This window comes from Lepus europaeus, chromosome 2 (assembly GCF_033115175.1).
Source record: "Lepus europaeus isolate LE1 chromosome 2, mLepTim1.pri, whole genome shotgun sequence".
In the NCBI taxonomy this organism is placed as follows: Eukaryota; Metazoa; Chordata; class Mammalia; order Lagomorpha; family Leporidae; genus Lepus; species Lepus europaeus.
The window spans coordinates 70,372,370-70,399,397 of NC_084828.1; the positions used below are offsets into that span (position 1 = coordinate 70,372,370).

Sequence of the window (27,028 nt, forward strand, 5' to 3'; positions counted from 1 at the left end):
TTGTTCCACAATAGGAGCTGGCGATGGCTGGGAGCTCCAGACAAATGTCAACCAGTCCCTTTCCAAAGTCAGGGCCCTGGGGCTCACCCTTCTCTGCATTGCCCATGGGATCACTGTGCACAAGAAAACTCACTCTCTGGCCTCCTTTATTCTAGAGGGTCAGAGGCAATAGGCCAGAATTCACCAAGGTCTCAGTCGAGACAAACAAGACCAAGGAAGATCTCGCTGTCACTCATTCAAGGGAAAGTGGCTGTTCAAGGCCTTTGTTCCCCCCATGTACCATCCCCACAGTGAATGCTCATGAGATTACAAGTGCTGTCTCTGGCCTGTACAGTGCCCACACTCACACAGTTCCCCCTCCTTCACACGTTCTCAGCGGGACGAAGTCAGGGGAACACAGTGAACAGTTCCTCTTCAGTAAGGGGTTCTTCAGAATCGTGGCCATTACACAGATGCTCTTGAGCTCTTGACATAAAGGTTGGTTTTTGAAAACGTAGATTAGGACAGAACTTAAAAACAACAGATTGACTAATAGTAATACAAAGATTAGTGTACCTTTGACCACATTTTTTTGTTTATTTTTCTATGTGTTTCCTTCGTGGTCTTTCATGTGGCTCACCCGATGCTGTCTGTGTACTTGTTGAGAGCTTTAACTGTTTTTCACGTAGTTTTTGCTGAAGTCAGTTTTTCCAAGACCCTCTTTCTTCAGAGATCAGTTTCACCTTCCCATCTGCTGGCAGCCGCTTCGGTCACAGACAGAGGCCACATCTGCTTCCTGTAGGCCCCCTGGGCAGAAGCATGCAGTGGTGCTTCCTCTTGATCTGGGCCCAGGGGCTGAGGCAGGCTCCTCTCCTCGCCTCAGGTAAGGCCTGGACCCTGACAGGGCCGAGAGGAAGAATGGACGGGGTGAGCCTGGCAGGGCCTATGGGGTGCAAATGTGGGCAAGGCTGTGGGTGCGTCCTGTACCTGTGCGAGGGGCTGAGCTGCAGTGGTCAGAGTGCCAGGCACTCTAGCGTGGGAAGGGCACTCAACGGTGAGTTCTGCTGGGGGCAGCCTTTGGAGATCTCAGGGTGTGGGTGCCTGCCTGGCTGGCATAGGAAAGCAAGCAAGAGGAGGAGAGATGGAGAAGGATGGATCATCAGTTGGTTATTAGGAGCTCCCACTTGGTCCATTCTGTCTTCTGCTCTTAGGGGTCAAAAATGCCTTATTCCGGATTCTTTGGCTTCTACCACCATGGACCAAATTTTTGCCAGATTTATTTCTTCTGTGTTAATAACCTTCGATATGTCTTTCTGAGGGAGGGAACACGGATGTTTAAGTACCATGGCCTAAAGTATTTTTTAATTAATTAATTTATTTGAAAGGCAGAGCTACAGAAAGAGAAAGAAGGTGGGGGGGTGGGGGGAAGAGATATCTTCTATCTCCTGGTTCATTTTCCAAATGGCTGTAACAGCCAGGGCCGGGCCATGCCAAAGCCTGGAGGCAGTAGCCTCTACCAGATTTCCCATGTAGGTACAGGGGCCCAAGGACCTGGGCCATTTTCTGCTGCCTTCCCACACATTAGCAGGGAGCTGGACCGGACGTGGAGTAGCCAGGATTCAAACTGGCACCCATATGGGATGCCGGCATTGTAGGTTGTGGTTTACCTGGTATGCCACAGCGCCCACCCCCTAAAGTAGCTTTGATGTTGCTTTCTCACCCAGATGAGAGTAGACAGGTGCTCAGAGTACAAAGGGAGTGGTAAGTGCTGAAGAGGCAGCTTTGCCTGGAAGAAACAGAGTTCCTTGTCACCTTCCTTTCCCTGGGATTTCTTAGCTTTCCTGAAGGCTTTTCTGGGCACCCCAAAGGGCAGTCAGCCAAACAGCCAGATTTTTTTCGAAGGACAGTGCAACTAGTGCAGAACTAGACTGCTGGAAGATACACAAGAAACAAACAAACAAACAAAACCCAGGAGAAGTGGTGTCAGCTGACAGGGGCATATATTTTAGTTGGGGGGGGGGGCAAACAAGTGGATGAAAATCACCAAGGAGCCGGTCGCGAAGCTATTGGGCAGAAACGCGATGCGCAGGCTGCGCTCTCGGGCGTGTGGTAATAAGCCAGGATTTAATGAGGGGCTTATTAATAGTCGTGGCAGTGAGAAAGCAAGAGGGGAACATGGGGTCCTCAAGGAGGGGGCCAGGAAGTGCAGCTTTGAGAAGCCTTCAGGTGGGGGCAGAGGGAGGCTGAAGCGGGCTCTGGAAGTGGAGGTGCTGGGAGGGAAGGAGATGGGCTGGGCTAAAGTCCACGGACGTGGAGGACAGGAGGCATGGAAAGGGGACACGAGGTGGGGCTGGGAGCCTTGAGTGACAGGCATGGAGAGGAATGGCTGTTGACATGGGCAAGTCAACAGGAAAGACTGGAGAAACTTTCCTTCTGGAAGCCAGTTCTGGCCCTGGGCACCTTGGAGTTCCCCCTGGAGATTCAACGTTAACTGCTGACCTGGGACTCATGGTACTTCTTCCTCTTCCCCAGGCACTATGGCAAGCATGGTAGTGACAACAGGCAACATTTCTGCAGAGGAAGGCGGCTCCGCCATCTTACAGTGTCACCTTTCCTCCACCACGACGGAAGTGACCCAGGTCAACTGGGAGCAGCAGGACCGACTGCTGGCCGTTCGTCATGTTGACCTTGGCTGGCACATCTCGCCAGCCTTCAGGGAGCGGGTGGTGCCGGGCCCCAGCCTGAGCCTTACCCTGCTGGCGCTGACTGTGAATGACACAGGGGAGTACTTCTGCACCTACCATACCTACCCCGATGGGATTTACAAAGGCAGAATCTTTCTGGAAGTCCGAGGAAGCTCAGGTATTTTCTCAGGAGCAGGGTGGGAATGCCTTCTTCCTCCGGCATAGAAAATGCCAGCCTGAAACCCTCTGGGGAGCAGGGTTTCTCAGTCCTGAACTTGGGGATCACCTGGGGAGCTTTCTATAACTCTGCAGCTGGGACCCACCCAGACTGATGGGATGAGGCTCTCCTGGGCAGAGCTGAGATTAAAGGCTCCGAACACATTCCAGGTGATTCTGCTGTGCAGGCACGACCAACACCCACTGTTCCTGCGGGAGAAGCACACCTGACTTATCCGAGTGGCTTTTCTTGTAAAGATTTACTTATTTGGAAGGCTGAATTACAGAAACACAGAGGGGGGGGGGGAAGAGAAGGGGGAGGGGGAGATATCTTCTATCCACTGGTTCACTCCCCCAAATGGAAAGGGGCAGGGCTGTGCCAGGCCAAAGCAAGGAGCCAGGAGTTTCATCTGGGTCTCCTATGTGGATTCAGGAGCCCAAGGACTTGGGCCATCTTCTGCTGCTTTCCCAGATGCCTTAGCAGGGAGCTGGATCAGAAGTGAAGCAGCCAGAACTCAAGCTGGTGCCCATATGGGATGCCAGCGCTGCAGGCAATGGCTTTACCTGCTACAGCACAGTGCTGAGTCCTTTACTGGGAAGACCAGCTGATGAGGTCAGACGCAAGGTGTTCTCATTTATTTGCTTAGCGCCGATCTCTCAAATGTATAAAGAGTGGAGCTGGTTAAAAATAATGCCTGATATGAGCAAAGTGTAAATGTATGATAGTTTACATTTTTTGTGATATCTCAAAATTTCCAAAATGCCCTGATACTCATTAGCAACTTGGACACTTAGATCATTTCTCTGGGACTTGGGCAACGATTATCATCATATCTAAGAGATCAGGGTTGAGAAGAGCTCAGATTCTGACATTATCCAGCCTGGGTCCGAATGTTGACTCTGCTATTGACCTTGGACAAGATTACTTACCTTCTCTGTGCATCAATTTCTCACCTGGGCAGTGAGGATAGAAGTGAGACCTTAGAAAGTACTAACATAGGATTGCATCACCAGCTCAAGAAAATGTCCTTAGAACAGTGCCTGGGACAGGGGCCCCACTATAGCAGCAATATCTGTTGCTATGAATCCCATTTGACTGCTTGAGGGAGACAGAGGTTGAGGACTTGTGAGTGCTCAGATTGGTGGAGGCAGTTCTAACTGGTGTTCTGGATCCACCAAGCTGCACCCTCAGAACTTCTATCTACTGCCAACTTCAGTTGTATTGGAAATTAAATTTTATGAGTTTGCAAAATTTGTATCAACTGAGAAGATAAAAGTTAACATTGCTTTTCAGAGGTTCCTTCTTGGCAAGGCTCACACAGGTCAAATGCAATAAGCAGTTAGGAGTCCAGGCTCTGGACTCACTGACCCTGGGTAATCTTGGTCAAGTATTTCACTGTTTCTCATGTATCAGATATGGCGAACAATCTCAAGAGTTGATACAAGTCAATCCTTAGATACCTAATAGCCCTAACTTAATCAGCACTAGTTCTTGGAGAATTTATGGCTTCATGGTCAGAGGAGGCCTGGAAGAGTAAACAACGTAGGGAAGCTGAATTGCAGCAAAAATAAATGATGGGCTTAGCCATTTAGGACTCTTTAGCCTAGTGCCACAGGCCTGTGTGTCACGACTAGGCTGGAGTTCCTAGGAACTGGAGACAGGATGAGAATTCTGTCTCTTTTCTCAAGGTCCTGGCGAGGACTGTCAGGGACTGCTGCTCCAGACAAGCATACTGCTCTTGCCAAGGCCGCAGAGGACAGCAGTCTCCAAGTGTGAAAGCAGAGAAGCGAGGCACGGATTTCTTCCCTGGGTCTCACAGAGCAATGGGGCAGGGGCTTAAGAAATGTTCTACGGGACGCTGTTCAACCCCTGCTCAAAGCCTCTGTGTGCTCCCACCATTTTGCCTTTGTACAACAGCGGAGAACAGCACTGGTCACTTGCAGTTCCTCTCCTGTTTCTCAACTCTGTGTTCAGTTGCTTACCTGGGATGCTAACGCCTCTTTGTTTACTTGCATTCATTGTAAGCCCGACTTCTCTCTGCCCTGTATTAGTCAGCTTTTCCTTACTGCAGCTAACATACAGTTTGGAGGTTCAGAATCCAAGGTCGGGTGGCCCCATTGGTTCAGGAATCCGGTGAAGCCAGAGGACAATGGAAGGACAATCACACAGTGATCCAGGGTCCAGGGCATACTCTTCATCTACCCTCTATGTGGTCTCTCCTTATGATGCTGTCATGAGTTGGTCATGGGGGCTCCAACCTAGCAACCTAGTGCAATCACTTCCCAAAGGCTCCACCTTCAGACGCCGTAACTGGTTGATGAATCCATCAACCATTAACATGAGACTGTATGAGGGTTCAAATGTCTGCATGAGGGAGCCAAATTCTGTACAAACTCTAACATGACCCTAATGTCAGACTTTAGTATGGGCCCATATCCTACCACCAGTGATAATATTTAAGCTATTCTTTCTAACCTTAATGCCAAAATTGAGCTTAACATTAAAGCAGACCTGGCTAGTAGGCACAGATCTCAGGTATCCGCAATGCAAAGTCCTCCCTTCCCGACCCTATGTATAGTGATATTGTCATGTTTGCCCAGGGTTGCTTCTGTTTCAAAGACCTTGAAATCTTTGTTCTGTGGCTGAGACAAGGGAATTAATGCTTTCATTCAGCAATAATTCCTACTAAAGTTGATATTCTTAATATAATAATACTGCTAGAGTCCTCATTATATCTGTAACTTACTTTTTTTTTTTTTTTAAAGATTCAGTTATTTGTTTGAGAGGCAGAGTTGCAGACAGAGAGAAGGAAAGACAGAGAGAAAGGTTTTCCATCTGCTGGTTCACTCCCCAAATGGCTGTAATGGCTGGAGCTGGGCTGATCAGAAGCCAGGAGCCAGGAGCTTCTTGTGGTTCTTCCACGTGGGTGCAAGGGTCCTAGCACTTCAGCCATCTTCTACTGCTTTCCCAGGCCATAGCAGAGAGCTTGATCAGAAGTGGAGCAGCTGGGACTTGAACTGGTGCCCATATGGGATGCCAGCATGCAAGCAGTGGCTTTAGTCGCTACACCACAGAGCCGACCCTGTATATCCTTTTTTGGTTCTGCGAATATCCCTTTGCAGCGCCTCTGACCTCCTGCAGCATCCCTTACGACTACTCGCCTCCTACCTGCTCTCTTTCTCCTTGAGTGAACTTTACGGCTGTGGCCAATGGGACTGAGCATGGCCTAGGATGTGACAAAGTCCTCAGAGCAGGTGGAACACATTGTGAGGAATGCAGGCACTGCCCTTGTCCTGAGTAATTGTATTCCTTAGCACATTTCTAGCAATCTAAGTGCTTAATTACTGGGAGGAAGGCCAAGACCTCTTCTATCTTCTCTTTTTAAGACTTTTCTGGGTACCTGGGTCTTGGCCAAGCTTCTAGGGATGAAGCAGCCTGCAAACCCTTCCCCCTATTGCACTGAGTCACGGGGACAATTGTCTTGTTTTTCCTCACAGGCTCCTTGCATCAGATATCACACATCTTTTCAAAACTCCCCTTCCACCCCTTCCTCCTTCCAGTTCCATTTCATGGTTCAGCAGAGATTCATTTGTTCATGCATTCATTCAAGCCACAAATATTTACTGAGCACCTACTATCTGTCAGCTGCTGGGAAAATAGCAAAGGATAAGGCCCCCGATCTTACTTCCTCTGGAGCTTCACAGCCTAGGTGGGAATAAGTGTTGATGGGCTCAGCTTGCAAATTTATATGCTTTTCTTTTCTATTAAATAAAATTTAATATTAATTTTATTTTAGTTTTTAGTTCAAATGCCTTTAATGGTATGATTTTATATATATAAAATTTTATAAAGGGAAATGCTCACTTTCTGTTTTTTTCTGTATGGTACCATTTGTTTCATTTTGCAATTACTGAAAATGGTTTTGTCTAGTAGAGGTAAGAGGGCTAAAAATGATCCACGTTGGTGTCAGATACACGACTTAAACCTTACTCTGGAGGCCAGTCATTGATGTCATGGTGGGCCAGTAGGATGCTCTGTTGTCCAGAGTGGGGCCGCAAGTCTCTTGTCCTGTCATTAGAGTAAGGGCCTGGCCATGCCCCACCTCTGTGTCATGAAAAAAGGCTTCTGTGGGGAACTCGGCTTTGCTCCTGGACTCCGCCACTCATCTCTACTTTGTCCTCCCTCTAGTGGCTGAGCACAGCATCGGGTTCCAGATTCCATTGTTTGGAGCCATGGCCACAGTGCTGGTGGTCATCTGCATGGCGGTCATCGGGGTGGTCGCATTGGCTAGAAAGGTAATGGCTCTGGCTGTACATTTCAGTCATGGGCAACCTTAATCTCCCACCCCCCCCCCCCCACCCCGCCACACACCCCACAGCCTTGATCCTTTCAGTCCTTCCGTCCTTCCTTCCTTCCTTCCTTTCTTTCTTTTGACAGGCAGAGTGGACAGTGAGAGAGGGAGACAGAGAGAAAGGTCTTCCTTTTGCTTTTGGTTCACCCCCCAAATAGCCGCTACGGCCGGCGCTGCGCTGATCCAAAGCCAGGAGCCAGGTGCTTCTCCTGATCTCCCATGGAGTGCAGGGCCCAAGCACTTGGGCCATCCTCCACTGCACTCCCGGGCCACAGCAGAGAGCTGGCCTGGAAGAGGGGCAACCGGGACAGAACCCGGTGTGCCGGCGCCACAGGCGGAGGATTAGCCTATTGAGTCAGTTCTTTCTGTTCAGAGAGAAACCCACCTGTGGTCTCCTTCATGGCTCTTTGTGCCTGTATCATGATACTTGTTCTGCCTTTTAATGCAGTTTTTTAATGCTCTTCCTCATTCCTCTCCCAGGCGGGGAGCTCCTGGAAGTTTGGACCTGTATCCTTTCCATCTTGCTGTCACTTATAGTTCCTAGCTCCTGCCTGTCCCCTGAGTCACTGCTCTGACAGGTTCAGTTTATCTATTGTGAGTTGGATGCATCTTGGGCATATACTCTGGTTGTGCTGGGTTACTCAGGACTTCTGCAGGATGAGAAATAAACACTCCAAAAATTTATGGGTAAAAAGTAAATGACAAGATAGGCAGCTTGTAAATCCAGTTACTTTTTAGCTTAAGAGGTCATGTGGCCTGAAGAATAGTGGTTGAGGTGTAGGAAGATTTAGTTTCTGATATTGACACTGAGTGTATGGTTTCAGAGAAGGGCGGAATTTTCCCAGGTCTCCATTTCTCTATATATTAAATGGACACTATAATTCTGCTCACTCTGCATCACAGAGTTCTGATAGACAGGTGGTATATTTCATGTGAAAGCTTTGTAAGTAATGAAGAAGTATATCATTGTCCTTTTTGTGTCATAGATTGGTAGCTATTAGTTAGGATAAGTTACGGAATTTCTACTCCTTGTCTTGTCTTTTGGGCCCTGAGCCAGCCCTGGTCACCTTTTTTGTTTTGTGTGATCTATCTATCTATCTATCTATCTATTGACAGGCAGAGTTAGACAGTGAGAGAGACAGAGAGAAACGTCTTCCTTCCATTGGTTCACCCTCCAAATGGCCGCTACGGCCAGAGTTACGCCTATCTGAAGCCAGGAGCCAGGTGCTTCCCCCTGGTCTCCCATGCCGGTGCAGGGCCCAAGGACCTGGGCTATCCTCCACTGCCTTCCTGGGCCACAGCAGAGAGCTGGCCTGGAAGAGGAGCAACCAAGACAGAACTGGCATTCCAACCGGGTCTAGAACCCGGAGTGCCGGTGCCACAGGCAGAGGATTATCCTAGTGAGCTGCGGCGCTGGCCTTGTGTGTGTGTGTGTGTTTTTTTAAAGACTGATTTATTTGTTTGAGAGGCAGAGTTATAGAAAGAGGGAGAGACAGAGAGATCTTCCTTTTGCTTTTCACTCCCCAAATGGCTGCTGAAATAAGGCACTTTCTAACTGGGTCTCCCACATTGCTGGCAGGGGCGCAAGCACTTGGGTCATTTTTCCTTGCTTTCCCTGGTGCATTAGCAGGGAGCTAGATCAGAAGTGGAGCAGCTGGGACTCAAACCGGCACCCATATGGGATGTCGGCATTGCAGGCAGCAGCTTAGCTTGCTCCACCACAATGCTGGCCCCCTGCTTTCCACAAAAACATTTTGGGCAACAAAAGCCTGTGATTGCCAACACTGTTTTCTACCTTTACCCTAGATCCTCCTACCCTAATCCTGACCTACAGCTCTGATTCCACTTGATTAACAACTCCTGTCTGTAGCCCTAAAATTATTCTTTTGACTATGTAGTTGGTGCAATTATTACTCTTATACAGACAGTCCTCAACTTGCTTGATTTACAATGTTCAACTTTGCAATGGTGTGAAAGGTATAGGCATTCAGTAGAAACCATTTAGAATTTTGAGTTTTGGTCTTTTCTTGGTCTCGCTATTTGCAGTGGGATCTTGTGTTGCAGTGCTGGGCAGAGGCTATGAGCTGTAGCTCCTAGGAAGCCCTGTGACCTCCGGTGGACTGTGTTGCTAAGCTGTGCTGTTCAGTGGGTTAGGTATAGGAAATGCACTTTACACTTACAGTATTTTAAATTTATTATGTGGTTATAGCTTGATAAACCCACTGTCAGTTGAGGAGAATTTCTGTATGGGTTTATAGCTATCATCATATCCTTCATATTTGTGTTTCTCCTTATTCTGTCTTGCCATCTTTTGATTAAGGAACTTTTTATTACTAAAAGATTTGTTAGTTATGCATTCCTTTGTTACTGTTTTAGTGGTAATTTTAGGGATTATAGAATATGCTCTTGACTATATACATTAATACTACATAAAGTAGTATTTTTATCATTTCCTGGATTATGCAGGCAACTTAGGGCATTTAAACTCTTTTTACCTTTCTCTCCAACTTACTGCTATTACTATTTCAATTCTCTGTTTTATGCCCCCAAATTGTTATTATTGTTTTATGAGCCTTTTTCACTTATATTTACCTGTTCTCATTCTCTTCACTCTTTCCTGAGTGCCTTATTTTATAACTGGGCTCGTTTTCCCTCCTCCTGGAGAATATCCTGTAGTGCTGCCTTTAGTGCAGGGCTGCTGTGATGAATTATCTTGGTTCTTGTTTGTCTACAAATATCTTTATTTCTCTGATATTACGAATGGAAGATTTGATTTGCTAGGTATAACACTCTATATTGGCAGTTTTTTTTCATAACATGAAAACCTAATTCCATTGTCTAACTACTGTCTTTCAAGTGAGAAATCTGGTCTTATTTTTGCTCCTTTAAAGAAATGAAATTATCCATTTTCTGTTTCTTTAAAAATTTTCTTATCTTTTGTTTTTTGTAATGGTAGAGTTGACTTTGCATTTATTCTGTTTGGGGTTTGGAGTACTTTGAATCTGTGACTTTATGCATTTTATCAGTTTATGGTCAATCCTGGTCATTATCTCTTCATATGTAACTTCTCTATCTTTGCATTCCTGTGTTTCTGAACTCTAATTACCTATATTTTAGGCACTTTCACTTTTCTGTAAATGTTTTGTATCCTCCTATTCATATTTTCCATTCACTTGTTTCATCATGGTTTAAAGTAGATGTTTTCCTCTGACATACTTTCAAGTCTACTAATTATCTTCTTTGATGTATCTAATCTTTGTTTAAGTAGTCTATAGTCTGCCAAATCTTCTCTGTTAATTATTTGAAAATAATAATCAACTATTTTGAAGTCTGCCTGATATTTCTAATAATTGGAGCCTTGAGAGTCTTTTCTTATTGTCTACTTTCCTTGTCTTTTGTTCATATCTTCTTGACTGTCTGGTACTTCTCATTGAGTGCTCTCAATTCTACATGAAAAACTGTGACACGAACTTGAAGTTATAGATAATATCATTTTTTTTTCCAGAGAGGATTTACAACCATCTTTGGCACGTGGCTAGTCTGGAGGCATTAACAATCCCAAGTCTCTTAATTATATCAGTGAGGAGAGGATTCAAAGCTGGATTTCAGTTTCTGGTACTCCTAGGGCGTGGTCAACTGTGATCCCAATTAAAAGTCTGTTGGCATTTGCCAAATTCTCCCTTCCTTGCTGGTTTCTGAATTCCAAATGTTATCCCTCCAGCTAGAGGCTCTGTGTATTTTATGTGTCTCTTAGTCATAACTTTCAAGCAACTGCCTCTGGGAGAGAGTGTCCCCAGATGTTGACCTCATCTCACTGGGTTTCCTTCTACTGAATGTTGCTCATGACCACAAATTTCTTACTGATATGGAAGATCTCTGATTTGTTCAAACAGGTATTTGTAATATTTTGTTCTTTTTTTTTTTTTTTTTTTTTTTTGACAGACAGAGTGGACAGTGAGAGAGAGAGACAGAGAGAAAGGTCTTCCTTTGCCGTTGGTTCACCCTCCAATGGCCGCTGTGGCCGGCTCATCACACTGATCCGAAGCCAGGAGCCAGGTGCTTCTCCCGGTCTCCCATGCGGGTGCAGGGCCCAAGCACTTGGGCCATCCTCCACTGCCTTCCCGGGCCATAGCAGAGAGCTGGCCTGGAAGAGGGGCAACCAGGACAGAATCCGGCGCCCCAACCGGGACTAGAACCCGGTGTGCCAGCGCTGCAAGGCGGAGGATTAGCCTGTTAAGCCACGGCGCCAGCCCAGTTTTTCTAACAGTTCTCTATGGAAGAGTTAGTTCAAAGCAACCAAGTCAAATATAGTTCCACCAGAAGCAGGACTCCTTTGATGTTGTATTTCATATCTGCATTCAAAGCTTGGCTTTTACCAGCAGAGAAAATATAGCTAGATGACCTATTCTTTATGTTGGGCTCTGTTAGGTTAAGACCCACTCTTGATTTTCAGCCCCTGTGTAGCTAATGCCTGACCGGACATTTAGCCTCCATCCGGTTTTTCACTGCCAGTCTCAGTGAGGGGAGGCATTGTTTCCAACTGGCTTGCTGACCATGAATTCTTACCCTCTGTTTCTCTTTCTCTCTCTCCAAAAGAAGGATCACCTTTCAATTTTCTCTTTATTCTAACTTCTATATGACTTTTTTGCTCTTGTTGCTCCCTTGAAGACCATAGAGAGCTGATTCCCTCTTCAGGTCTCAGGATTGGGATGAACTGAACAAACTAGAATTGCTTAGTAAGAGAGTGACATTATATTGTTCTCCTCCTTAGACCTCAATGTGTTTTGCTTTTTAAACAGTCTTAACTCTATATTCTTTTCTTAACATATATATATATATATATATATATATATTTCCAACTATTATAAACAGTGCTTAGGAATTATACTTTTTCTACATACTCATATCAATCATCAGTAAGTGATACTGGACTTTTAGCCTAATATTTAATTCTTTTACTCTAATATTCTTAAATTATTTCATTTTTCTGTATAGATAAATCCATTTTGCTTTCCTTAAGCTGCTATCAATACAGGGGTTCGGTATAACAAACAAAATGTTCTCTTTGACATATGTTCTGTCTCCAACCCGATCTACAGATAAAGAGAACCCAAGAACACTTACCCTAATTTTACTTGGATGAAAAGAGATTGGAGCGAGGCTGCTGAAAGCTATTTTGGTAGCAGAATCTAAGTAGCATTCTCCCTGTGAGCTATAAATTACCCAGATCTCCTTAGTCATGGGTCCAACAGTTCTCAAGGCACCTCTTGGATCTTGCTGATTTTTTGCCGAGTGAACTAAAGACATTCTCCAAATGGTAGGAAAAGCTCCCACAATTGACGATTTCATTGTGAAAGTTACATAAGGCCTTATACCTGTCTTCCAACAGGCTTGGTTAAACAGGATACTGAAGACCCAGCAGCAGACATGGCTGATGCTAATGAGGAAGGCAAAGGTCCATAGTGTTTTTAGTTGTGTCTTGAATATCACAATATACATGAGTAAGAAATGAAACCTCTGGGGGAAGTGAGGGTAAGAGATGTGGAGACATGGAGATGGATGCTCGATCATTCTGGGAAGAGAACTGCTACAGTGGTTGGTGAACAGATGTCCTCTGCTGCCACAGTGTTCTTAAGCTCTGGAATGGAAGAATTAGAAACCTTAGAAGCAGTGGAACAAATTTTCCTGTTAAATACACAAAATGGGTTAATTTTCATGCCAACACCTAGACTAACTTTGGTTATCTTGGGGGTAGAGTGAGGAAAAAGTGAAAAGAGAGAATCTAGTAGCTATTAAGTCCTGTTGTTCCATTTCTTTTTTTAAATTTACTTTTTAAGGAATTCAAATTTCATAAGTAGAACTTTAGGAATATAGTTATTCTTCCACCATATCAGCCCTCCCACCCACACTCCCTCCCCTCCTCCTCCTCCCTCTGCCCTTGCCAGTCCCATTCTCCATTAAAGTTCATTTTCAATTAACTTTGTACACAAAAGACAAATTCTAAGTAAAGATTTCAACAATTTGCATACACACACACAAAAACACACACAAAACTGTTTGAGAACTGGTTTTACAGTTAACTCTCAATACAACTCATTGAGGACAGAAGTCCTTCATGAGGAATTAGTACACAGTGACTCTTGTTGTTAACTTAGCAATTAACACTTTTATGTATGATGTCAGTGACCATCTGAGGCTCTTGAAATGAGCTGCTTAGGCTATGGAAGCCTTTTGAGTCTACAAACTCCATCAGTATTTGGACAAGGACATAAGCAAGTAGAAATTCTCTCCTCCATTTAGAAAAAAGTACGCCCTTCTTTGATGGCCACTTATTTCCACTGGGGTCTTTTTCAGAGAGATCCTTTTTGCCACAGTGTCTTGGCTTTCCGTGCCTAAAATACTCTCACGGGCTTTTCAGCCAGACCAGGAAGACTTAAGGGCTGATTCTGAGGTCAGAGTGTTACTTAAAGCAATTTTCATTCTATGAGTCTGCTGTGGTGACTGCTTCCCATGTTGACCATTCTCTCCTTTTTAATTCCATCTATTATTATTGCCGGACCCTTGATCCTATTTATATGATCTCTTTAGCACTTAATCTTATCTATATGTTCACTTTAACACTTAATATGATCACTTTAACAATTAAGATGGCATTTTTACCAGCAATTTTAATGGAATTTGGAGTCCCATGACAAGTTTTTAAACCATACACTTAGAAGCAAGTTTGTAGGAATGTATGCAGAACTATACAGCTTTACAGTTACAAACTTCCTCCTCCCTCTATTATTCCCACTCTCATTATTTACTGAGATCTATTTTCAATAAACTTTGTACACATATGATTAACTCTATGTTAAATAAAGAGTTCAACAAATAGTATGAAGAAAAAAACAGATGAAAAACAAAGAAAGTGAAACTGTTCCTCGACAGTCAAGACAAAGGCAGCTCAAGTAATCTCTTCTTGAAGTGTCAATTTCACTTCTTCAGATTTTGTTTTAGGTGCTCTATCAGTTCTCACAGATCAGGGAGAACATATGATATTTGTCCCTTTGGGATTGGCTTATTTCACTAAGTATGATGCTTTCCAGATTCATCCATTTTGTTGCAAATGACTTGATTTCATTTTTTACCACTGTGTAGTATCCCATAGTGTACATATCCCATAATTTTTTGTTCAGTCTTTGAAAGATGGGCATTTAGGTTCATTTCAACTTTTCACCATTCAATATGTTGCTGGCTGTGGGTTTGTCATAAATTGATTTGATCGTGTTGAGGAATGTTCCTTCTATACCAAGTTTGCTTAGAGTTTTCATCAAAGCAGTGTTGTATTTTATCAGATGTTTTCTCTGCTTCTAGTGAGATAATCATATGGTTTTTGCTCAGCAGTTTATTAATGTGATGTATCACATTGATTGATTTGTGAATGTTGAATCATCCCTGCATACCAGGGATAAACCCCACTTGGTCCGGATGAATGATCTTTCTGATGTGTTGTTGGATTCAATTGGCCTGAATTTTTTTGAGGATTTTTGCATCTCTGTTCATCAGGGGAATTGGTCTGTAGTTTTCTGTCTCTCTCTCTCTGCTGCATCTTCTTCATGTTTAGGAATTAAGGTGATACTGGCTTCATAGAAAGAATTTGGGAGGATTCCCTCCCAATTTCAATTGTTTTGAATAACTTGAGAAGAATTGGAGTTAATTCTTCCTTAAATGTCTGGTACAATTCAGCAGCAAAGCCATCCGGTCCTGGGCTTTTCTTTGTTGGGAGGGCTTACTGATTCAGTTTCCATCTTGGTTATGGGTCTTTTTAGGTTTTCTGTGTCTTCATGGTTCAACTTATAGGTTGCAAGTGTCCAGGAATCTATCCATTTCTTCTAGGTTTCCCAGTTTGTTTGCATACAGCTCTTTATAATAATTTCTGATGATTCTTTTTATATCTGTGGTGTCTGTTTTTACATTTCCTTTTTCATTCCTAATTTTTTTGATTTGGGTCTTCTCTATCCTTTTTTTGGTTAGTTGGACCAATGGTGTGTCAATTTTGTTTATTTTTTTTCCAAAAACCAGCTCTTCAGTTTGCTGATATTTTGTATTTTTTATTCAATTTTGTTGATTTCTTCTCTAATTTTAATTATTTCTTTTTTCGTACTAGTTTTCGATTTGGTTTGCTATTGTTTTTTCTAGATCTTTGAGATGTACTTGTAGCTCATTTATTTGGTGGCTTTCCAATTTTTTGATGTAGGCATCAATAGCTATAAATTCTCCTCTTAACACTGCTTTTGCTGTATCTCAAAAATTTGGTAAGTTGTGTTGTTATCTTCATTTGTTTCCAGAATTTTTTTGATTTCTCTTTTGAGTTCTTCTGTGACCCACTGTTCATTCAGAAGCATGTTGTTCAGTCTCCATGTGTTTGCATATGTTCTAAAGATTCTTGAGTTACTGATTTCAAGCTTCATTTCATTGTGGTCTGTGAAGATGCATGGTATGATATTGATTTTTTTGAATTTGCTGAGACTTGCTTTATGGCCTAGTATGTGGTCAAACCTAGATAAAGTTCCATGCACTGCTGAGAAGAATATGTATTCTGCAACTGTAGGATGAAAAATTCTGTAGATATTTGTAAAAGCCAGGATCTGAATCTGCGCCCATATGGGATGCCAGCACTGTAGGCAGTGGCTTTACCTACAGTGCAGGGCCCTCAGCTTCTTTAAATTTCTTGAATCCTTTCCTTAACTCCAACTCTTCATTCAAGCCACTGGGTGGATGGTGCCATGTAGCAAGATAAGGAAGCCAAGGGGATGAGCAGGTTTAGGATGAAAACTCACCCTAAGTTATATTATGTGGCTTATGCCTGTTAGGCTGCAAAGATGAAATGTCACACGGTTTTCTGTCTGTCCCTGGAGCAGGTAAGAGGTTAAGGTTAGAAATATGAAACTTGGCATCATCAGCATGTAGACCTAGGTCCCCTTTCCAGTGTTCTCACTGCACTTTATAAATGCCCCCAAGTTAGCATTGTCATACTTTCACAGTTATATCCTTGCATGGGTCTCTTCTCACTAGATCTGTAAGCCTTTTGGCCTGTGTTGTGATGCAGTGAGTTAAGCAGCAACTTGCCATATCAACATCCCTTAGAGATTGCCCATGGAGTCCTGGCTGCTCCACTTCTGATCTAGTTCCCTGCTAATGCACTTGCAGCAAGTGCTTAGGCTCCTGCACTTGGCCTGTCCCAGACCTGGCTGTTGCAGCCAACTGGGGAGTGAACCAATTGATGGGATCTCTCTCTCTCTTTTCTGTCTTTTGCTTTCTCTCCCTCTCCCTCTCTCTGTCACTGTCTTTCAAATAAATGGAATAAATCTTTTTTAAAAAAAGATACCTGTTAGATCCATTTGGTCTATAATGTTGATTAAATCTGCTTTTTCCTTGTTGATTTTCTGTCTGATTGGTCTGTCCATTGCTGAAAGTAGAGTGTTGAAGTCCACCATTACTATTGAATTTGAGTCTAAGTCTCCCTTTAAATCCCTTAACATTTCTTTTAAATAGCCAGGTGTCCTGTATTTAGGTGCATATATGTTTATAATAGTCACATCTTCCTATTGAATTGATCCTTTAATCATTACATAGTGTCCTTCTTTATCTCTTCTTTAACAGCTTTTTTGTTAAAGTCTATTTTGTCTGATATTGGGATGGCTATATCAGCTCTTTTTTGGTTTCTATCGGGAATGTCTTTTTCCATCCTTCCACTTTCAGTCTGTGTGCATCTTTGTTGGTGAGATGTGTTTCCTGTATGCAGCAAATAGATGGGTTTTGTTTTTTAAACCATTCAGCTAGTCTGCATCTTTTAACTGGAGAGTTGAGGCCATTTACATTCAAGGTGACTATTGATAAGTAATGACTTTGTCTTCCATTTTTACAAAAATATTCCTATTTTTTCTTTGAGTTTCATTTAAACTTTTACTGGGAGATTTTCTTCCTTTACCTTCTTTTTTTTATTTATTAAACTTTTATTTAATGAATATAAATTTCCAAAGTACAGCTTATGGATTACAATGGCTTCCCCCCTCCCATAACTTCCCTCCCACCCGCAACCCTCCCCTTTCCCGCTCCTTCTCCCCTTCCATTCACATCAAGATTCATTTTCAATTCTTTTTATATACAGAAGATCAGTTTAGTATATATTAGGTAAAGATTTCAACAGTTTGCCCCCATATTGTAGCACAAAGTGAAAAAAATACTGTTGGAGTACTAGTTATAGCATTAAATAACAGTGTACAGCACATTAAAGACAGAGATCCTACATAATATTTTTTTAAAAAATTAATTAATTTTCTATGCCATTTCCAATTTAACACCAGGTTTTTTTTTTTCATTTCCAATTATCTTTATATACAGAAGATCGATTCAGTATATAATTAGTAAAGATCTCATCAGTTTGTACCCACGCAGAAACACAAAGTGTAAAAATACTGTTTCAGTACTAGTTATAGCATCACTGCACATTAGACAACACATTAAGGACAGATCCCACATGGGATGTAAGTACACAGTGACTCCTGTTGCTGACTTAACAATTTGACACTCCTGTTCATGGCATCAGTAATCACCCTAGGCTCTAGTCATGAGTTGCCAGGGCTATGGAAGCCTTTAGAGTTCGCTGACTTTGATCTTATTCTGATAGGGTCATAGTCAAAGTGGAAGTTCTCTCCTCCCTTCAGAGAAAGGTACCTCCTTCTTTGATGGCCCATTCTTTCCACTGAGATCTCACTAACAGAGATCTTTCATTTAGGTCTTCTTTTTTTTTCTTTTCCATGGTATCTTGGCTTTCCATGCCTACAATACTCCCATGGGCTCTTCAGCCAGATCCGAATGCCTTAAGGGCTGATTCTGAGGCCAGAGTGTTGTTTAGGACATCTGCCATTCTATGAGTCTGCTGTGTATCCCGCTTCCCATGTTGGATCCTTCTCTCCCTTTTTGATTCTATCAGTTATGTGTTTCTGTGTGCAACACATATTTAAGCATCTTCTGTAGGGCTGGACAAGTGGTGACAGATTCTTTCAATTTCTGTTATGGAAGGTCTTTATTTCACTTTCATTCATAAATTAGAGCTTTGCAGGGTTAGCAGTTATTTTCTATTAATACTTGGACTATATCTCACCATTCTCTCCTAACCTGTAGGGTTTCTGATGTTAAGTCCACTGTGGGTCTAACTGGAGATCCTCTGAAAGTAATTTGGCATTTCTCTCATGCACATTTTAGAATCTTTATGTTTTACTGTGGTGAGTTTGATTATAATGTGTCATGGTGAAGATCTTTTCTGATCATGTCTTTTAGGAGTTCTGTATGCTTCCTGTACTTGGATGTCCCTTTATTTCTCCAAATTAGGGAAGTTTTCTGCTATTATTTCACTAAAAAGGCCTTATAATCCTTTCTCTCTTTCCATGCCTTCAGGAACTCCTAGAACCCATATGTTGGGTCATTTGATAGTGTCCTGTAGATTCCCAACCGTGTTTTTCAGTTTTCTAATTTCTTCTTGTTGTCTTTGGTTTGACTGTATAATTTCCTGTGCTTTGTCTTTTAAGTCCAATATTCTTTCTTTTGCCTCACTGATTCTGTTGTTAAAGCTCTCCACTGCATTTTTTATTTGTTCTATTGAATTCTTCATTTCATTTTGATTTCTCTTTAAGATCTCAATTTCATGGGAGAAATTTTCTTTCATGTCCTGTATGGATTTCAGTAGTTTGTGCATTTGCTTCTGAATACTACTATGTAATCTTATGATCAATTTTTTTAAAATTCTATTTCTTGCATTTCTTCCATCTCATCATCTTCACAATCTAATATTGAAGTGTTGTGTTCTTTTGGGGTGTCATGTTGTCTTCCTTCTTCTTGTTTCTTGAATTGGTGCATTTGTTTTTTAGCATTTGTTGAGATACTGGTTGGTTTCTTCTTTTTTTTCTTTTATCTTTGTACTATGACTCTGTAGATAAGTGGAATGTCTGCTTTCAGTGAATATCTAGAGACTTGTAGTGGGTGTGGCCAGGGAACTCTGTTCAGTTCTCCAGGGTTAAGGGCATGCCTAAGGTTTGGTGTGGTAAATATTCTCTCTCTCTCTCTCTCTTTTTAATCAGAAGGGAGATTTATTCTGCTCAGCTGAGTGCCTCTCTTTAAAGGAGACCAGTGTCTGAGTGCTAGCCCCAGTGGGTATAATATCCATCTGCTCTGTCCCAAGGACCACACAAAGGATCTATGTAGTCCTCAGTGTAAGTTCAGATTCCCCAGCAGTGTCTCTCACCAGGTAACCAGGAATCCCTTTGCACTTGGAGTCTCCCACTGTGACTGCCCAAAGACCCAGCCACACCATGAGTCATCCCATATTCCCTTGTTTTTTTTTCACAGTCCTAGTACAGAAGCCTCACACATCACAAGCTCCTATCCCACTGTTAGTTCTCCCCACCAGATTCAGGAATCTCCACTTGCCTGATTGCTTGGCATAGACACAAGCTGGCACAGCTGTTACATATGTCAAAATGGCACCCACTCTATCAGCTTGTCACAGGACACCGTTGTAAAGTGATTGGGGAGAGAGAAATGTGTCTGTCCTTTTTTTTTTCTCCTTTAGCTTGGCAGGACACTCTTCCCCATGGCGCTCCAAGCTGGGTTCCCTCTAGGCTCTTCCTGCAGCTTTTTCACCAGTGGCTTGTGGTGCTGTGGTCTGGTCTCACCTCACTTTCCATAGACTCTTGGATGTTGGAGTCCTGAGCTGTGGGTGCCCATGCCCGCGTCCCTCTAATTTCGGTAGAGTTTCCTCTGCTGTTTTCTCCCTAACTCTTCCCTGAGACTTTACTCTCTCCACTTTTTAAAACTGTCTTCTTGACTAGAACAGTATGCTACCCACCCTACTCCTCCATCTTGGCACCATCCCAATTCAATTTTACAATATTTTATTCATGATCCTTCTCTGATATTTTCAGTTTCCTGTCTAATTTGGGTCCTCCCTGTTACTTGTGCTTTAGCTCTAGTCTCTAGTCTTCTGTGTAGCCTTGCTCAGAGCATTTGATACTACAGTACTCAGTGTCCCAGAAGCAAATAGTTCTCTTAAATTGGAGTGTCTGAGGATGACTTCATAAGAGGATTTACAAAATTCTAGGCAGGATATAAGGAAACCAGAAATGAGAGGCATGGCAGGGTGTTTCAACCATCTCCAGTTCTTTTCAGGACAGGGGAGAGGACGGTTACTGGAACTTGGAAGGAGAAAATAATGTGACGGGGCCACTTTAGGTAATGCAATCTTTGATTGAGGGTCATGACCAATCCAAGGCCACCCTGCAAAGAGAACACAGGAGAATATACATACCCTCCCTTCAGTCTTATTCCCTGCATTCCTCTGCTGTTGCTCAACACTAGCTGAACCCAAACTTAAGTCTGAGGACACAGGCACTCAGTGATACAGGCTATAAAGTATAGTCCATTGAAGGCACAGACTTGGTTGGAGGGTGGACCCAAGGTGCAGACGATGGTATTCACACTGAAGACCCAGAAACTGAGCGAGGGATCTTCACTTGCCATGGCAGGGTGGCTGGCCTAGGTTTCCTCTGAGGTGTCTTGGTTCTTTTTTCAATATATATCTAATATCCTTGTTGGCTGCTCATCTAAATTTCTCCTATGAACACTGTACTCTATTAGCTATTTTAACATCCCTGCAGGCCTGTTTTCCTTGGCTCACATTGCAGTAATTACCTCCATTTGTTTCTTGAGTGCTGCCATCCTCCTTACACTATTTTGAGTTCTCCTTATCCCTGTATGAGGGGTTCAGTTCTATTTGTAAGCTTCTCCGACCTCAGCTAGACACCACTGAGATTCTCAATAATGCTAGCTCTCTCCTCACTAGCACATACCTAGACCTATTCTACCAGATCAAATGATAATTGTCTGTTGGATTTTTGCAATTATTTAGGGATTGGAAAAGTTTCTTTGTAAATGTCTAGTTTCTAAGTAAATCTTTTAGTTTTTGTGGACCTTTTGGTCCCTGTTGCAACAATTCAACTCTGCCGTTGTAGTATGAAAATGTTTTATAGAAAGTATAGAAATGGTTGAATGTGGCTCTGTTCCAATAAACCTTTGTTTGTAAACACTGAAATTTGAATTTCATACAGTGTTTTACATATTATGAAATATTCTTTTAGTTTTTTTCTCAATCACTTGAAAATGTAAAAACCATTTTTAGCTCTTGGACTGTACAAAACCCAGCAGTGGACCAGATTTAAGTCATGCGCCTTAGTCTGGCAATCCGTGATTCAACAGGTTCACTCTAGCATTCCCAGTTCTCTGAATATTTTGTTTCCTTCCTCATTGTTTGCCAAAGTAGGGCTGGCATGTCAACTGACAGCCATGGGACCCTTGTGAGGGTATTAAATATTGAGTCATGGGATGTGTCCCAATGTTGACTCATCCAGTCTTTTTACTTTTTTAAAAAAAAGATTTATTTATTTGAAAGGCAGAGAGAGAGAGAGAGAGAGAGAGAGACAGAGAGAGACAGAAAGAGAGACAGAGAGAGAAACCTTCCACCTGCTAGTTCAGTCCCCCAGATGGCTATAATGGCTGGTGCTGAGCCAGGCCAAAGCTAGGGACTTCTTCCAGGTATCCCATGTGGGTGCAGGAGCCTAAGAACTTGGGTCATCTTCTGATGCTTCCCAGGTCATTAGCAGGGAGCTGGATAGAAATGAAGCAGCCAGGACTTGAACTGGTACCTATATGGGATGCTGGCACCATAAGCAGTGACTTCATCTGCTACACCACAGTACTGATCCCTACTCATCCAGTCTTACCTTTTACACACCCAACCTGGATCCATCACCCCAGGATTCACTCCCAGGCCTATTCTCCGAGTTCCAGCCAGTACATGTTAGCCAGACCTCTCACACATAACCTTAGGAGAACAAGAACTTCCTCAGTTAGGTAGGCTGAGATTTTGCTCTAATTATGGGTCTGATGGTTGGTACAGGAGGAAGAGGCTGATCCTGGTGGGACTTGTTTTCTGAAGCTCCAGATGGTGTAAGAAGAGCAGGTGGTTCAAGGTTCTCAAGGGAGTTGCCTCAGAGACCCTTCTTCCAAGTCTCAGAGACTCCTCCTTTCATTTAAAGACCCTGATTTTATTTATTTATCTTTTTAAATATTTATTTATTTATTTATTTGAATGGTAGAGTTACAGAGAGGCAGAGGCAGAGAGAGAGAGAGAGAGAGAGAGAGAGAGAGAGAGAGGTCTTCCATCCACGGTTCACTCCCCAAATAGTTGCAATGGCAGGAGCTGAGCCTATCTGAAGCCAGGAGCCAGGTCTCCCACATGGGTGCAGGGGCCCAAGCACTTGGGCCATCTTCTACTGCTTTCCCAGGCCATTAGCAGAAAACTGGATCAGAAGTGGAGCAGCTGAGACTCGAGCTGGCGCCTGTATGGGATGCCAGCACTGCAGGAGGAGGTTTAACCTACTACACCACAGTGCCAGCCCCAAGACCCTAATTTTAGTATAGGAGACTTGTCTAGGCTTAGAAGCCAGCCTTCTTTGACGTTCCGTCACTCTTACAATTAACTCTTTTCTGTGGCTTTCAGTTGCTGGAGATGAGTTTCTCTTTAAATGCCACCAAGGAGGAGCTCTGACTTTCACACTTTAAGTTGCTGATAGACATCAATGGAATGTAGCACAAGCCCCCTAGCCCCAGAGCTCTGATGGCAATCATTTGTTTACTTCATAGTTCTCAAGTGCCAGAGACACTGTGTAGCTCATAATTCCCTTCCTTTGTGGTGTCATCCCATTTCACGTCCAGAAATGGCATCTCTGCTGCCATCTAGCTGGTAAGTGGTCCTCCTCCCTGGTCCTGTCCTTAGGGCCTACCTTCTAGGACCTTTCCCAGGAGCAGCTGTTTAAATCAGGTCCCCAGGAGTCAAGCCTGACACATGCATTCTGCTGAGAGTGCTCTATTGGGATAGATTCTAGATGATGGGTCATGAAGGAAGGGGGGGGGGTGGGGGGTAGGGGAAGAAAGCTCAGCTTGGATGTGGTCTCAACTGGAGACTTGGTTGAAGCAAGAATGTAGGCAGTTTGTCGTGCCTTCCAGTAAGGAGTTGGACTTTTGAGAATTTACCTTAGCTGGTTTTTGACTGCTGGCTGCACCTCAGAGAGGGTACAGGAGCAACTCTCCAGAGAAGAGCCTCTGTGAAGGCAGCACCCAGGGAATGGAGGTACTGGTTAGGAAGATGGATCTGGGCAAGGCACCAAGAGCATTTGCTACAGATCCTGGGGGTCAGTAGACTACATTATTTAGGAGTATGGTTTTTGGAATCAGACAGAACTAGGTTTGGGTCTTTGCAATGATTTCATGATTCCTCATCCCTACCCCCTTCATCCCAGTAATCAATGCATGGAATCAAGGGGTCAATGGCCATACGTGAGCCCAGTGAGCCTCTTTCTTAGAGCCTTCCAAGCCATGATCTGGCCAGGAGAAATGGTAGGAATTTCTCATAGGTAGCTGTTACATATTCTATATGATTCTCTTGGTTCCCACTTTGACCAAGGACACAGGTATGCCTAGATGACTTTCTTCAGGTCGTCTTACAGAACTTTCATGAAGCTTCCTGCCCACACCTCCCATGCCTCTGAGGACTTTGGACCATGCACCTTTGAAGAAAGTTTTTTCCCCTTCAGTATTGAAAACCTTTTTCTAACAATTGAAGGTCCCTGTGTATATGAAGTCAGTGGCCCAGGCTGCACCATCTGTTGCTGCAAGGTGTGGAAAGAGTGGCAGACAACACTGGCCATGGCTGTGATGGTCTGGGAGATCATCCAGCTCACCAAGATATGTGTATTCTTGGGGTTGGGGAGCATGTCCTTGGTCATGTTTTATGTATTGTAGTAGGCGGCCTGGTAGACAATGCTGCCACACAGATGTGAAAGCCCTGGTATAGGCCCTGGATCATGTCCACCTGGTGATCTTCATCAATCTCCCAGGACTTTAAACTTGAACTCTGTACACTATTTCCCAAGGTCATCAGCAAGGCAGACTCCCACAAAATCCAGAGGGCTCATAAAGGGAGGAAGGTGGTCCTGGCCACCCATCTGGAGATCAGATTGCAGTCAAAAATCCCTGCAGAACTGTGTGTGGGTGTCCATGCCCCTCAGGAAGACCTTTCTGTACTTTTCCATGAAGGCAAAACTGAGGGTGTACATGGCGTAGTAGTGGATGACTCTGGCCAGGTTGCTCCTCCAGAAAGACAGCACACCCTTCCTGCTCCCTGAGGGCACAGATACTATGGTGCTACACAGTGCCTTTGTCCTGCCTGTCTGTGCCATCTGCTTGGTTGGCACACTGGGCCTGCAGCGACAGCTTGATCTGCCCAATGGGGGCATGACCATCTTGGAGATGGCAGCAGGGATGCTTCTTGCCTTGAAGTCCTTGGCAAAGGAGATGGTTTATTTGGGCACAGTGTTGGGGTGGGCAGCAGGTGGACAGTGGTGCAGGAGTAGTCATGGAGAGCTGGAGGAAGTGAGGGCACTGTTGGCTTGGCACTGCTGCTGCTGGGACCAAAAGGAACCACACTTATGGTTTAATTCCACTTTCTGCAAACTTTTTGAGGCTCTCTGATAGTAAGCATCTGTTATGGGATGTGAGATTGTAAAAGTGAAAACTGTGGACCCTTCTCTTGGTGAGCATAATGGGTTAAGCCATCACATGTACCTCTGGTAGCCCAGAGGGGTGCCAGTTGGAGTCCTGGCTGCTCCACTTCCAATTCAGTACCTGAGAAAGCAGTGGAAGATAGTTCAAGTCCTTGGGCCCATACACCCATGTGAAAGATCCGTATGAAGCTCCTGCCTCCTAGCTTTGGCCTCACCCAACCCTGGATGTTGTGGCCATTTGGGGGAGTGAACCAGCAGGTGGAAGCTATCTCTCTGCATTTCCTACTCTCTCTAGGACTCTGCCTTTCATAAAGATGAATCTTTTTTTTTTTAAAGAAATAAGTTCTAGAAAGTATTGAATATTATAATGGAGAATGTTTTGGACCATGCCATAGCATACAGGAGGAAGGCAGCTCTCCCTGAGGTTCTGAGACAGCTTATTAGACAACATGCCATGGAGAAGAATGGACAACTCTTCAGAAAACTACATGGCGTGGACAATGGATACCGAATCAGGGATGGACAATGGATATAGACTATCCAAATTTGAGGAGGCACATGCCTGGCATTCCAAAAGCTGTAAATGGAGAGGCATTTTGGATGAGGAGAAAGAACATGGCCTAGAGTGAGACAACATTTGGCAGGTGACTTCAGCTGCCTGTGCCTGGTAGCTCATTCGAAAGTAGAAACCTCATTGGAGTTGGTGTTGGGATTGCATAAGAGCTCGCTCAGTGTCAGAAGCTGGGGCACATTGGTTGGGGGAACATAGCAGGATGTGAAGCTGGGAAGGTAGATGTAACCAAATCACAAAGGGCATTTCTGGGGACATTACAATCTCCTTGTGGGGATGTAGTGAAATTAGGGATTTTCTTTCCGGAAGAATGAGCTTTTATGCAAACTTTTCAAATACAAGTTAAGGATATTAACACATTCCCTGAAGTCCACTGGTGCATCCCAGGTTAAGCAGCCTTCTATAGATAATGGGAACATTGATGGGTTTTAGGCAGAAAAATGGACCCAGTTCTCTTTTTTGAATGATCATTCTTCTGGTGCCTGTATGAAACTGAACTAGAGGTAAGAGAGTCTGGAGGCAGGCAAGTGTGAGGTACAAGTGAGAGAGAAGGCATGGAAATAGGGATGGGGAAGAGGGAGGAGATTTCAGAGCCACTTAGGAGTAAAATTGGATGGGAATTTATGGATAATCGGGGTTTATTGTTAGCCACCAGGTTTCTGATCAGCTGGTGCAGTAAGCCAGGGTAGAAAATGTAGGGGCAGGTGCAGTTTATGGGGGAGGGAATGTGATGGTTTTGGTTGAGAAAAGTGGAGTCTGGGCTTGTTGTGGGTCATTGGGTTGTGATGCCCAGTTAGCAGGTGGACACTTGATCTGGAGCTCAGGGACAAGCCTGGGCTAGGTGCTATAGAGATTTGGGGGCCTTCAGAAGACAGTCAGTGGCTGTAAAAGTCCATACAATGAAGTGACTCAGAGAAAGTCTTGGGTATTATGAGAAAACAGCGAGTAGAACTCAAGATTCCCTTGGTTCATGGAGTCAGCGTGCAAGGAGAAAAAGGCAGGCCTGCCTGAAGACTAAGTTGGGCAGCAAAGGAGGAGAAGAACCAGGGAGAGTCATGCCACGGGAGCCACGGAAGCACATTTCAGAAGGGAAGCATTCCGCAGTGTGAAATGCAGCATAGAGTGAGATAAAACCAACGGCAAAAGGAAGACCTTTCTCTCTGTCTCTCTCTCTCTCACTGTCCACTCTGCCTGTCAAAAAAAAAAAAAAAAATCAAAGCTGTAGGCTAGCAGGTGCACATGTGTATGAGTGCGTAAGAAACAGAGAGAACATTAAAATTGTGTGGCATGTTGGGGAGTAACTTCATTCATGTTGTGCTTTGTTTTTAGAAGCAGTTTCTCACAATACATTCTGCAGAAAGTGGCCCCAGGAGAACATCTGCCGAGCAGGAGGAACGGGGTCCCAGCGTTCCCTCTTCTCTGGAAAGCTGTGTCCAGGCAGCCACTGCCTCTGCTGACCTCTGCATGGAGCAGAGGGGAGATGACTATGATGAGCCGCACGACTACTTTAATGTCCTGAGTTACAGAAGCCTGGGGAGCATCAGCTTCCTAGCAGAGACGGGCTAG

At 43.9% G+C, this 27,028-nt stretch overlaps 1 protein-coding gene across 1 annotated transcript; it reads left to right on the forward strand.

The window, feature by feature from the left end:
- Positions 1–798: 798 nt before the first annotated feature.
- TIGIT (T cell immunoreceptor with Ig and ITIM domains) lies at positions 799–27,028 on the forward strand. Its single transcript, XM_062176837.1, has 4 exons — positions 799–862; positions 2,512–2,841; positions 7,069–7,175; positions 26,792–27,028. The coding sequence occupies exons 1-4, from the start codon at positions 799–801 to the stop codon at positions 27,026–27,028; spliced, it is 738 nt and encodes a 245-aa protein (XP_062032821.1).

Excerpts from the sequence above, each read along its gene's own strand:
- TIGIT (XM_062176837.1), top strand. The coding sequence starts at position 799 with ATGCAGTGGTGCTTCCTCTTGATCTGGGCCCAGGGGCTGAGGCAGGCT. Across the intron at positions 863-2,511 it reads GGCTCCTCTCCTCGCCTCAG|GCACTATGGCAAGCATGGTA; the intron begins GTAAGGCCTGGA and ends CCTCTTCCCCAG. Across the intron at positions 7,176-26,791 it reads TGGTCGCATTGGCTAGAAAG|AAGCAGTTTCTCACAATACA; the intron begins GTAATGGCTCTG and ends CTTTGTTTTTAG.